General features: G+C 37.4%; 1 protein-coding gene across 13 annotated transcripts in view; it reads right to left on the bottom strand.

Moving 5' to 3' along the window:
• METTL25 (methyltransferase like 25) overlaps positions 1–14,579 on the bottom strand; it is a 250,623-nt gene that overhangs the window by 137,281 nt on the left and 98,763 nt on the right. For 8 of the 13 annotated variants that reach the window (XR_011255835.1, XR_011255837.1, XM_069584143.1 and 5 more), the window contains 3 exons: positions 7,843–7,917; positions 7,201–7,272; positions 5,573–5,681 (listed from right to left, as the gene is read on the bottom strand). Coding sequence is in view for 10 of the 13 variants with exons in the window: in XM_069584143.1 (XP_069440244.1) it covers positions 5,589–5,681; positions 7,201–7,272; positions 7,843–7,917 (240 nt within the window). In the remaining 3 variants the exon portion in view is untranslated. Of the gene's footprint in view, positions 1–212; positions 1,607–1,863; positions 2,896–5,440; positions 5,682–7,200; positions 7,273–7,842; positions 7,918–14,579 lie in introns of those variants that run through there. The other 5 variants (XR_011255836.1, XM_069584135.1, XM_069584144.1 and 2 more) reach the window with 3 other exon arrangements.

The raw sequence follows: 14,579 nt of genomic DNA, 5'->3' as shown, positions 1-14,579 counted from the left end.
AAAAAAAAAGAAAAATATAGACAATACTTTATAACAACTATAAATGGAGTATAACATCTAAAAATTATAAATCACTGTGTTGTATACCTGTAGCATATAATATATAAACCAACTATACTTCAATTAAAAAAAATAAAAACAAGTTTTAAAAAATACATTCAATTTAGCTCTTAGCCACCTTGGTAAAAATGAAACCACATGACTCATGCAAAGACTTTGGAATAACTATGCATGTTAAAAAGGGTAATAATAATAATTATTATCATTATTATGTACAGTAGCAAGAAACACAAATTAAAGAACAATCAGATTTTGTGGTATAGAAAGCCTTTTGTATAACTCTAGGCATTTATACCTATAGATACAATCACTGTTTTTCCCCTACAAAACACTTTTTTTCCCCTACACAAATCACTGTTATAAAGACAGTTAAGCTTCCATTTGTCTCCCTCTAGGACATTTAAAAACAACTATTGCTTTTATATTATGCATTATGTGCCAGGAATTAAGTACTTTACAAGGAGAACTGCAACCATCTGCACTAATCCGACAGAGCTATGGAGTCTAAGAACTGAGACCACCTGTGTCAACACGATTTATTTGTGACAAGAAAACTTTGCCCAAGGAAGATAAGACCATAAACCAATAAATAACTTCACTGTTTCAGGAAATTCCCGTATGTTAATTTATCTCAGATAAACAATCTGTTCACCTTGGCAAAGAGTTAACTTATCAAGCAACAGTTTACTTGTCATCAAGACATGCTTTGAGATCCTCACCCTGCTATAGATATTAACGATAAAATTTGTATCAGGTCAGGAACTTTCCCAAATCCCTGTCTATTCTCCACCTTAAAAAAGCTACCTTAAACTACTTGAGCCCAGACTTTGAAATCCTACAAATATCCTCCCCCTTGACTTCCCCTTCAGAGACTGTCCAGGAGGGGTTTCCTCTTACTGCAGAGAATTCTAATAAACTTAATTTTGCTTGATAAACAGGGTGCCTGGAGATGTTTTGAGGGAGTTCAGTGACACATACTTGTTCCTTTAACCCTCATAACATACTTGGAGTAAATTCTATTCTTACGTTATTTCTGCAGATGAGAAAATTGAAGTACACCGAATAGTTAAGTGACTTAGGCAAGGACACAACTTAATTTATATGAATCCAAACTATGGTACTAACATTACTGATTCTCTCTTGCCCCCAAGTGTATTGATCTAAAGATGCCCTAAAGAATCCTGTGCCATGATCCTCTCAGCCGTGCCCAGTAATCATAGTATTAGTGACTGTAATTAGTAATTTCATTGTCTTCCTCCCTGAATGCTTTGAGGACAGAGACATTCCCTGTTTGTCCCCATACTGCCAGTGCCTACATGCACCTGACGCATGGCAGGCATTCAGTTATGCATGCATGCACGCTCAGTTGTGTCCAGCTCTTTGTGATCCCATAAACTGTAGCCCGCCAGGCTCCTCTGTCCATGGGATTTCCCAGGCAAGAATACTGGAGTGGGTCACCATTTCCTGCTTCAGGGGATCTTCCTGACCCAGGGATTGAACCCATGTCTGGCAGCATTGGCAGGTGGATTCTTTACCACTGAGACATCTGGGAAGATAGGCATTCAATAAATGTTAATAAAGTGAATATTAGATAAACCCCCACTTTACAAATGAGGCTCTGAGATAGTAAAAGTTTTGCTTTAACTCTCCCAGATAGTAACTGTCAGAACTGGTACTCTTGCCAATGTACCATTCTTTAGTTTAACTTGTAAATGAGCTCTCAAATGGCAGTTTTTATGAGATGAGGGTCTACATACAGTTCAGTGGGGATTCATGTGCATAAAGTCCTACCAAAATATTATATTTCTTTTCTTTTTGCTGACATCTTATCTCAGTGTGATCGTACAGATCATCTCATGCTAATTTGATGCTGATATCTCTCATTTCTCTCTGATTACTAAAAAATGGGAAGTCATCATTGGTTAATGCAATTTATGACAATGTTTTAAAACACTGGGAAGTTACTACATAGTTTCCTTGGTATTAAAACATTTGTAATACTAAACAGAGATTTACCCATATAAGGTTCCTCTTTTTTCTTTATTATAAGGAGGAATGAATGTTATATGAATATTTGAACTTTAGAAAAAAGTTTAAAATTTTACATAGAAGTACAATTATGAAAGGAACGAAAGTAGCCTGGAAAGGTTTTCTGCTCCTGAGAAAGCTACTCATATAGGAAACAACATGAGGAAAGAGAATAAAAAAGTAACCTAAAGACACACATCAATCAGATGCAAACGTGTGAACCCTGCTTAGATTCTGAACTGGACCAACTGAGGTATTAATATGCAAAGACATTTGGAGCCAATCATGGAAATGTGAATGAGGACAAGTGATAGATTCAGTTCAGTTCAGTCGCTCAGTCGTGTCCGATTCCTTGCGACCCCATGAATCGCAGCACGCCAGGCCTCCCTGTCCATCACCAACTCCCGGAGTTCACTCAGACTCACGTCCATCGAGTCCGTGATGCCATCCAGCCATCTCATCCTCTGCTGTCCCCTTCTCCTCCTGCCCCCAATCCCTGCCAGCATCAGAGTCTTTTCCAATGAGTCAACTCTTCGCATGAGGTGGCCAAAGTACTGGAGTTTCAGCTTCAGCATCATTCCCTCCAAAGAAATCCCAGGGCTGATCTCCTTTAGGATGGACTGGTTGGATCTCCTTGCAGTCCAAGGGACTCTCAAGAGTCTTCTCCAACACCACAGTTCAAAAGCATCCATTCTTCAGCGCTCAGCTTTCTTCACAGCCCAACTCTCACATCCATAAACATCTATTTCTGCTTTATGGACTATGCCAAAGCCTTTGACTGTGTGCATCACAATAAACTGGAAAATTCTGAAAGAGATGGGAATACCAGACCACTTGACCTGCCTCTTGAGAAACCTATATGCAGGTCAGGAAGTAACAGTTAGAACTGGACATGGAACAACAGACTGGTTCCAAATAGGAAAAGGAGTACGTCAAGGCTGTATATTGTCACCCTGCTTCTTTAACTTCTATGCAGAGTACATCATGAGAAACGCTGGGCTGGAACAAGCACAAGCTGGAATCAGGATTGCCGGGAGAAATATCAATAACCTCAGATATGCAGATGACACCACGCTTATGGCAGAAAGTGAAGAGGAACTAAAAAGCCTCTTGATGAAAGTGATAGATTACTATGGGAAAAAAATCCTTAACTTAGAAATATACACTAAAGTATTTAAGTAAAATGACAAGTTGCCTGAGATCTGCCTTAAAATTCTCCATGGAAGGTGGGTACGCGTGACAAGCGTGTATGTGTGCATGCTCATGTGTGTGCTGATGAAACGAGATTGGTAACTGCTTCTAATTATTGAAGTCTGTGATAAGTACATGGGGATTTATTATAATCTATTCTCCACTTCTGTACATGTTCAAAAGTCTCAGCATAAAGAGCTTGAAGAATGGCTAATTTTCCCAGGATCTTACTCAGTATACCAAGCACCTGACCATTCACATATATTGCTGTTGCTGTTCAGTCGTGTCTGACCCTTTGCAATCCCATGGACTGCAGCATGCCAGGCTTTCCTGTCCTTCACCATCTCCTGGAGCCTGCTCAAACTCATGTCCATCAAGTCGGTGATGCCATCCAACCATCTCGTCCTCTGTCATCTCCTTTTTCTCCTGCTTTCAATCTTTCCCAGCATCAGGGTCTTTTCTAATATATACTGGGTCTTTTTACATATATACCTATACATGTATATGTATTATGTATAGGTATATATGTGTATATACATATACACAAGTACATATGTGTACACACACACATATATATAGTATATATACACACATATATACTACACCAGGGTATTTTCACATTTATTTCCCAGCATCAGGATCTTTTCACATATATACTAGCTACAAACTCAGTATCACAACCCAAAGCAAACAGTTATTCTCACCTGTGGATAGATTCTAAAATTTAAGAAAGCAGTTACTCTTTCTCCTGGAAAAATTTTATACAGTCTTTTTTCCCCCCACCTGTCCACTTCTGTGCAAATCAGAAACCTCAAGTTTTCTGCTAATGAAAGGACTCTGCACCACTCTGAGCAGAGTACTAGTCTTCTCCTATTCACTCCTGCTTTTCCTAGTTTGACTTTTTACACAGCACCAGATGATTCCTTAAGTGCCAACTCATCGTTTATTTTTGTAAGATGCAAAGCCCCAAGAATCCTTAAAGTGAGTAAAGAACAGACTTTTGGACCCTGTGGGAGAAGGCGAGGGTGGGATGATTTGACAGAATAGCACTGAAACATTTATATTACCATTTGTAAAATGGATGACCAGTGCAAGTTCGATGTATGAAGTGGGGCACCCAAAGCCAATGCTCTAGGACAACCCAGAGGGATGGGGTAGGGAGGAAGGTGGGTGGGGTTCAGGATGGGGGGACACATATATACCTGTGGCTGATTCATATCAATGTATGGCAAGAGTTAGGACAATAATGTAAATAATTAGCCTCCAATTAAAATAAATTAATTTAAAAAAAAGAATCCTTAAAGGGAATATCTCAATTACAAGAAGCATATTCCTTTAAGGACACAGAATACTTCCTCATCTAATTTAGAGTAAAACAGAGTATAAAATATTCTTTATATTAAGGACTTTTAATATCTGGCCTGTTCCCTGGGTATTTATTTAAGCATGATTTTTTCCTTCCTGATAATATGAAAAATCCTTTCAAAATGTGAAAGAAACCACTAATGATCTTCAGGACCAACTAGTTTTACTGTAAGTATAACTATACCTTTCATATGTTAAGTCAGTAAAACATCAAAATATGATATGCAGTAAATAGCAGAAGTCTCTAATATTGAACAGGAAACAAGGCCCAGATTATAATGGCCTAGGGACGTACTTGGAGAAGGCAATGGCACCTCACGCCAGTACTCTTGCCTGGAAAATCCCATGGGCGGAGGAGCCTGGTGGGCTGCAGTCCATGGGGTCGCTAAGAGTTGGACACGACAGAGCGACTTCACTTCCACTTTTCACTTTCATGCATTGGAGAAGGAAATGGCAACCCACTCCAGTGTTATTGCCTGGAGAATCCCAGGGACAGGGGAGTCTGGTGGGCTGCCGTCTATGGGGTCACACAGAGTCAGACATGACTGAAGCGACTTTGCAGCAGCAGCAGCCCCAGGGACATACTAATTCAGAAATGTAGGTCAATCCTTTTCTAATATTTTCATGAGGTGGGAAGGGGGTTCAGGATGGGGAATACGTGTACACCCATGGCAGATTCATGTTGATGTATGGCAAAACCAATACAATATTGTAAAGTAATTAGCCTACAATTAAAATAAATTTATATTAAAAAATTAATTAATGTATGCTTTGACAATGGAAATGGATTAAGGCATTCCGCTTTAGCTATTGTTTTATTATCTATTTAAGATATATAACAATGTTTTTCAAATATTTACATAACATTGTATTAATGTTTAGAAAAACAAAGTTAGCAAAAGATTCCACAAACAGATATAGCTAATACCTTGCTTCAGTTGAAATCATTGCTGCTTCTTCAGGGCAATAATGGCATAACACCTGGGAGATTTCACAGGATCAAACAGCCTCACAAGCGCAGACCACATGATCTCATCCTGTAAATTGATAAGTGATTTAAATAGACAACTCTTTGTTGAAGATACAAATGAGAGATGTTACACTATATACTAGAATATGAGAGCTCTTTGTTGAAGAAAGTTAACAAATTTAATTAATTTAATTTAGAATAAAATTCTAAATTAAAATTTCACCTTCAGGACTCTATGTTGAGGAAATAATTAAAGATGTACGCAGGAAGGGAAACACCAGGCTTCTCCTTGTTACAACTGGAAAAAGTGAAAGTGGCTAGAGACAACTGGGTATCGCTCAAATAAATTATACGGTGAAACATAATTCAGCTTCTTTAGTGCATTTAATGAGACAGAAAACATCCAAGTAAAAAAATGAAACAAATTAGATGAGAAGCTGTATTTATAATTTGATTCCATTTTTAATTAAAGTAGAGATAATGTGCTCATACATACACACGCAACATACGTATATTAAAAGCTCTCGAAAACATAATAATTCAAGAGCTAACGCTGAAAGGTGAGGTTATAGTTACTTCCAACTTTCTTTTTGATATTCTTCACTTAAAATTTTCTAACATTAAGTATGTATTACTTTTATAACCGTAATATCATTTCAAATATCAAATGAACCACCATAGGATTTCTATCACTGCATTACCAGTGAAACTCGGTACGTACTGTTATGTCTACCTATTTTATTTAGGTCACTGGAAATTGTTTTGAAAAGGAAAATGATGAGTACCTAGTAAAATAAGCCTGATTCTGTGAACTACCAAGGTGAAAAGCAAAAGTTTCCAGTAATTTTGCGTTAGTTAGTAGCTTAGCAAAGTATATAATTATCCAAATATTTAAAAACTGCTTTTCTCTGTGAAAATATCAGTTATTAAAATCCACTTGTTCCAGGTAGCTTGCTGAAAAGAAGTAAAGCTCTTCATATGATAAAAGAAATATTAAATTAAAGAGCTTATAGCGAAAACATAAGGCTGAATCTACAAATGGGATTAAACAGCTCAAAAACCTAATTTTGATTACAGCTTAGACTAGAACCTGAAAAACACATTTTCCCCAAAGATAAATCACAAAATCATTTTTCTAGTCATTCAACATAGATAAAACAAGTAAGGCTGAGAAAACAGAAGCAATTAGAAAGAAATTTCTGTACTGCGGAGTACATATGTCCCCAAATTCAAAAATGAATTAAAAACTGATTCTTACAAAGTGAAACATATAAATGATATCCTTTATGTTGATATCCTAGCTATACGGTACGTCACATATGAGGGTTGTGTGCATTGTCTACTGTATAGTAATTACCATACAATTAAAAGAATGTACACTTTATTATAGCACTTTTTGGGGAAACATCTATTGTACATATGCTTTTGTTTCAAAAGAGATGGAAAGACTATTTAAACTTGGAAAATATAACAAGAAAAATCATCTTACTAGCTATGTGAACGAAAGTTATTGTAGTTATAAGCAGATTGATATTACTGGGTTTAATAAAGATACTTGTTATGCATTTAAAATTAACATAATATACCTGCTCTTTCAGGTAGCAAAGTCGATCCAGAAGAATCAAGGTCTCTATGCAAGGAGCTAGAACAACTTTCAACTAAAAGAAAGAATAAGATAGCACAGTGGTACTTTAAAACAAACAAAAATACTAACTTAACAATTACATTTAAGAAAATATATATACAGAAACTTGCATAAGGCCAAATCTCCAATATCCATTGTACATCTTCAGAAAATAAGTACTTCAGAGATCAAAAGTTTTTCTTTTAATAGTTAAAGGAAAAGAATATCCTTTGAGTGACTTTGGGATGGAATCCAAAAGCAATCATATATATGTGATAGAAAGCTTTTAAAGGGGTACTAAGAATGAAATTCATTAAAAGGAATGCTTGTGAAATAATTGCATTGAGACCAATATGTGTTCAAAGAACTCTAAAACTTCTTGCCATGCATTTCTAATACACTTTAAGAGAAATCTGCCATGTGTTCTCTTTATTATGGTACTGACGCCTAATATAGTTCTAAAATAGGAAATGATCCAAAACAGCTTTTCTACATTAAGAGAAAACAACATAGATTGGTTGGCCCCATAAAAAAAAAAATTTAATAGGATCCCACTCAAGTCTAGCAACATATTCAATTTAATATGTTTAATTCTGAGACTTACCATATTAAAAGCCTCCAGTTCATTCATTCTAGGTTTATATTTCTCGTAGTAGTCCATTATAATTTTTTCTGGCAGCTTCAAGATAAAACAACAACAGTAATAAATTTAGTAACAGTTAAAAAAATATATACATATTTCCCTATTCAGATGTACCCTAAAGTAAAACAAACATAATAATTCAAAGCAATCTTATGTGTCTGAAGTGCTCTAATGATGTTCATGAAGCAAGTCAATTTAACTAAATTCTTTCATTTAAATTTTCTGCATCAATATAGGTTATTCAGCATATCATAAGTAAAATCAATAATAAGATCCTATCAACTTTTATTTCAACAAGTAGTAATGAAATATTTACCTTCACTTGCTTCTACATTTAGGGTACACAGTAGGTAGGAGCTTAATAAACAGTTTTCGAATATAACTAAAATTTAAACAATATATCTAAAAAATATAGAGAATAACAAAAAGGCAAAAGGAATATAGTAAAGACATATTCATATTAAACATAATTTCTTCTAACAATACTTAACCAATCCATCAATAAGCACTGCCTTCTGTTTTTTCTCTAAAACATGATACCCATAACACACTGAATCCTTGTGGTTAGTAGGCCGCTTTGTAGATAATTTATTAATACATGTTCTGTTCTCACCAGTTGAGCTTTATGCCTACGGCATTAAGTGTATTTGTTCCTAAACTTTTTTATTACAGGTACATTATAATGACATGATACAAATATTAAAAAATCAATAAAATATAGATGCAAAAGGAAAAGTTTCTTTATATGTTGAATGTCTTTGTGAAAGGCTTGATAAAGGAAAGTCACCAGAAGAAACTGCTGTCAATTTATATACGATCAAGGGGTTTCCCAGGTGTCACTAGTGGTAAAGAACCTGCCTGCCAATGCAGGGGTCATAAGACAAGCAGGTTCGATCCCTGGGTTGGGAAGATCACCTGGAGGAGGGCATCACAACCCACTCCAGTATTCCTGCTTGGAGAATACCATGGGCGGAGGAGCCTGGTGGGTTACAGTCCACAGGGTTGCAAAGCGTCAGGCACGACTGAAGCAACTTAGCACGTATGCACGCATATGTAGTCGAGACAAATGACACCCTGAGTAAAGAGTCTAAAACCTGAAAGGACTTGTATTCAGATCTCTTTGCAAATGTATAAATATGTTTTTAAAGACCCCACTCTTTTTCTATTACATGAAATTTCTTTTGAATTAAAAAAAAATACAAAAAGGTATCTAACAGTGAAAAGTAAGGCTTTATCTCATCCAATTTCTCGTGTGGCCTTCCAGAAAATATTAATATCTCCCCTTTGGTAAAGAACCCAAGATTATGGCTTTTTCTCCAGCCCTTATTTTGCTCATCTTTGGATTGAATGAGTGCCTCCTGAATCACATTTTTACAGTAGCGTATACGGGACTAAGTCTAGGCCTGAACTTCAGGCCAGCAAAACTCACCTTGAAAAATTATGACCGTGTTTGAATTACAGCCTTTAGTCTTTGCTTCTGTCCTGTCATGTGAGATTAGCAGTTACAGAACAACTCAGAACTCACAACCTTTTTTTCAGTCCTGCCTCATCAGCATACTGCTTCCTATAAACACGGTTTTTCAGTGTGATTCCTTGGGTTCTACAGTATTCTGTGTCTCCTTTATGTCAAATTGAGAAGTACCACCCTGGACATAAAATGGTTTTGTTTCAAACTAGGGATTGTTGATTTTGCCCCTCAGGATATGCTGCTTTAAAGTACTGTACTGTTGGCTGTGCTGGTGTTCTGCAAGTCCAGGCAGTTTCTCTCGACATCACTCTGTATCCCTCTTTACCTTCACTGAACTTCATAATACACATGGTTTGAGATTTAACAGGCTTTTTGATTTTGTCAAAAAGGAGTCTGTATTTCTGTTTCTCTTTCCATTTGTTGCTTTTGTGTGATTTTGAAGAGAAAAGATGAGACTATCATCTTTACTTTCCTATTTAAAAAAAATGGATATCTTTTGCCTTACTTTGAATAATCCAAAGCTGGATACTATAAACTATGCATTATAGAGGTTTGATGGACAGAAGTTAAGGTAGAAATCTAACTAGAGAAACTATATGCAAAGCTGTGTGCAAGAAACAAAATAAATGGCCTTATTCTTCTACCAAATGCTTGGTGGATACAATAATATTAATGTTTCTAAGTGAAAAATTCAGTGTTTAAGATATGATTTCATGCTTTAACCAACTTTTCCAATAAAATGCTCACCTACCAGTCTCATAAGACTAGATCAGAGAATCTATGGAAATTTTATAAAGACACTGTTTAGTTCTAGGATGAATCGGTAACATACATACATGCATGGTCTTATTTTACTGATGATATGACCATAGTTAAACCCAGTAAGAGCCAAGACAGGGCAAACATCTTAGAGATAAAGAAGACGTCATAATTGAGGAGGTGCTTGGTGTAGGCAAGAACATCCATGGAAACTTACAAGTTGAAGTGCACATTGAATGCCAGCTGGGAGCTTTGGTCATGAATTCCATTGCTCCTTGCTGCCCATCTCCAAGACTCCAGAAAAAGGGACTAATATTATCTAAGCTGCGTAATGGGGCCCTAGCTCAGTGGTCTGTGGTTTATGTTTAGGGAGATATCCAGTCTTAAAGAGAAACTAGGTGAGAGACAGCAAATGAGAGGTCACATCAAGGGGCTTTAGGTTTTTTCCCTTACTTTTCTTACTTTTTTTTTTTTTTTTTGGCATTTTAAACTCCAATAGTCCAGTTGGTTTTGACAGACTTGCCTAGTTTTTGATGACCTTGACATTACTCAGGAGCCCTAGTCAAGCATTTTGTATGATATTCCATCACTGGGAACAATTTTCCTCATAATTAGACTGGGGCTATAGATTTTGAGAGGAAGACTACAGATGTAAAGTATCATATTCCTCACATAATATCCAGGGTATTTACTATCAGTATGATCTATCACTGTTGATATGGATCTCGAGTACTTGGCTGACATTGTTGTTATTCAGTTGCTATGTCATGCCCGACTCTTTGTGACCCCATGACCTGCAGCAAGCCAGGTTTCCCTGTCCTTCACCATCTCTCAGAGTTTGCTCAAACTCATGTCCATTGAGTTGGTGATGCGATCCAACCATCTCATCCTCTGTTGCCCCCTTCTCCCCTTGACTTGGCTGATTTGTCTCTTTTCCTACATTATTTATTAAAATTGTCTTTTTATATATCTATATATGGGGGCCCAGATAAGCAAAGGTGGGCCATATTTCAACTCCATGGGGAATGGGCCAGATGAATGGATAAGAGATACACAATTGTTCAGAGATCCTCCCCACACACTACCTGATCAGAAGACAGATTAGCAACAGACCTTCTTTTCATCAGTAGATGGTAGGGCTGAGGCTGCTGATACACCCTTGGCTAGAACTCAAGGTGGGTGGATGTGGTACCACGTTGAGAACGCAAAGGAAAACTTCAATTAGAAGTGCTACTCCATGGAACACATGAATGATGTGAAAATGAAGTCTTACTGCTGACTGAGAAAGCTGTAGTGGTCTGGATAGAAGATAAAACCAACCATAACATTCCCTTAAGCCAAAGTCTAATCCAGAGCAAGGCCATAACTTTTTTCAATTCTATGAAGGTTGAGAGAGATGAGGAAGCTGCAGAAGAAAAGTCTGAAGCTAGCAGAGGCAGATTCATGAGGTTTAAGGAGAGAAGTCATCTCTACAACATAAAAGAGCAAGATGAAGCAACAAGCAGTGATGCAGAAGCTATAGTAAGTTATCCAGAAGATCTAGCTAAGATAATTACACCAAACAACAGATTTTCAGTGTAAATGAAGCATCCTTCTACTAGAAGAAGATGCCATCTAGCAATTTCGTAGCTAAAGAGGAGAATTCAATGCTTGGCTTTAAAGCTTCAAAGGACAGGCTGAAATCTCTTGTCCGATAGGGGCTAACATAGCTGGGGACTTTGAAGTCAACCTCATTTACCATCTCCAAATTCCTAGGGTCCTCAAGAATAATGCTAAATCTACTCTGCTTGTGCTCTGCAAATGGAACAACAGAGTCTGGATGTTAGCACATCTGTTTACAGCATGGTTCACTGAATATTTTAAGACTATTGTTGAGATCTACTGCTCAGAAAATAAAAAAAAAAAAAGATTCTTTTCAAAATATCACTACTCACTGACAAAGCACCTGGTCACTCAAGAGCTCTCATGGAGATGCACAAGACTAAAATGTTATTTTCATGGCTGCTAACACAACATCCATTCTGCAGCCCATAGATCAAGCAGTAATTTTGACTTTCAAGTCTTATTATTTAAGAAATACATTTTGTAAGGGTATAGCTGCCATAAATAGTGATTCATCTGCTGGATCTGGGCAAAGTAAATTGAAAACATTCTGGAAAGTATTCACTATTCTAGATCTAAGAACATTCATGATTCATGGAAGCATGTCAAAATAACAACATTAACAAGAGCCTGGAGGAAGCTGATTCCAACTCTCATAGATGGTTTCGAGGCGTTCAAACCTGAGTGGAGGAAGTAACTGCAGATGCGGTAGAAATAACAAGAGAACAAGAATTAGAAGTGGAGCCTAAAGATGTGACTGAATTACTGAACCCTCATGATAAAGCTTTTACAGATGAGTTGTTTCTTATGCATGAGCAAAGAAGTGCTTTCTCGAGATGGGATTTACTCCTGGCGAAGATGCTGTGTTGATTGTTGAAATGACAACAACGGATTTATAATATTACACAAATTTAGTTGATAAAGCAAAGTTTGAGACATTTGACTCCAATTCTGAAAGCTGTTCTGTGGGTAAAATGCTATCAAAAAGCACTGCATTGTTAGAGAAATCATTTGTGAAAGGAAAAGTCAGCCAAATTTACTGTTGTCTTATTTTACAAAACTGCCACAGCCACCCCAACTTCAGCAACCACCACCGCCATCAGTCAGCAGCCATCAACTCTGAGACAAGACTCTCCACCAGGAGAAAGATTATGACTGGCTGAAGGCTCAGATGATGGCTAGTAGTTTTCAGCAATAAAATATTCTTGAGTAAGGCACGTACATTGCTTTTTAAACACAATGCTATAGCACACATAACAGACTATAGTATGCTGTAAACACAACTTCTGTATGCACTTGGAAACCAAAAACTTCATGTGACTTGGTTTATTGAAATACTCACTTTATTGCAGCGCTTTGGAATAGAACCCACAATCTGAGGTAGCCCTGTGTTATTATGTGTGCGTGCTTAGTTGTTCAGTTGTGTCTGACTCTTTTTGACCCCATGGACTGTAGCCTGCCAGGCTCCTCTGTCCATGGAATTCTCCAGGAGAGAATACTAGAGTGGGTAGTCGTTCCCTTCTCCAGGGGATCTTCCAGACCCAGGGATAGAACCCAGGCCTCCTGCATTGTAGGCAGATTCTTTACTCTCTGAGCCACCAGAGAAGCCCTGTGTTATTACAATGGTTGCAAAAAGCAGCAGGAAATATTTCTGGGAATAATGCACATGTCATCACCAAAGATGACAGGCTACCTATATATCTAAATTGTATCAGGAATTTACTGCTTCTTTAGGGTCAGAGGACCTCATTTACTGCAGATCATTTATAAGCAGTCAGTCCTCAGTATCCACAGATGTAGAACCCACAGTTACAGAGGGCTGCCTGTACTCCACCATTTTATATATGGGACTTGAGCACCCTTGGTATTTTGTCTGTGGGGGGTTCTGGAACCAATTCCCCAAGGATACCAAGGGACGACTGAATATCACCACAGGAAAGTTAACAAACTTCTTGCATTTGTGGTTGCCTTCCCACTTGTATTTAAACCACTTAGTCATTACAATTACTACCGATTCATCTCTGATCTAATGTCCGAAGGTAAGTTTATTTGGTCTCTCCACATCGCCTGGTTCTTTGGCCTCACCTCTCACCACTGCCTCCTCCACTTGCTTTATGCTTCAACTGTGCTGAGTCCAGAATCATGTTTCTTACATCTCTGTGGTTTTGCACAAGCTATGCTCCCCACCACACACATCTGAAATGAGTTCCTTGCTCACTACCTGCCCATCTTGTTTGCTTAATACATTCTTACACATCCTTCAAGACCAAGCTAAGGCATCAATGTCCTCCGTAAAACCTTCACAGGCAGAGTGAGTCACTCCAGGCATATACAGACTTTATACACGTATCTATTACTGTAAGTTCATGCTGTAATTACTTGTTTTCTTTTCTCATGGGTCATGTCTTAATTATCTTTGTAGCTCCAGAGTTTCCATGGTTCTTGGCACATTGGAGATTCTTCAAAGTAAATATTTGCTGATGAATAACTAAATGATTGTGGTCTCAAAAATTTTGCTATTGCCGGCCTGTTCTGGAGAAATATTTAAGGATAATTTTCTGACTTATCCTCTGCCAACTTCCACTAAGGTTCTAAATTTTAGTGATTTTTCAACTCAGTCCATTCAAAAGCATGCATCCACCCCATTAAATCACCACTTTTATTGTCTATTTCATTCTCAATATCTGGGAGTAACATTATTTGAATATTCATTATATGTATATGAACTTCCTTGGTGGCTCAGACAGTAAAGAGTCTGCCTGCAATGCAGGAAACCTGGGTTTGATCCCTGGGTTGGGAAGATCCCCTGGAGAAGGAAATGGCAACCCACTTCAGTATTCTTGCCTGGAGAATTCCACAGACAGAGGAG

Source organism: Ovis canadensis, chromosome 3, assembly GCF_042477335.2.
Source record: "Ovis canadensis isolate MfBH-ARS-UI-01 breed Bighorn chromosome 3, ARS-UI_OviCan_v2, whole genome shotgun sequence".
NCBI classification, from domain to species: domain Eukaryota; kingdom Metazoa; phylum Chordata; class Mammalia; order Artiodactyla; family Bovidae; genus Ovis; species Ovis canadensis.
The sequence above is the reverse complement of the archived record's forward strand: the minus strand, read 5'-3'. Positions and strand labels throughout refer to the sequence as shown.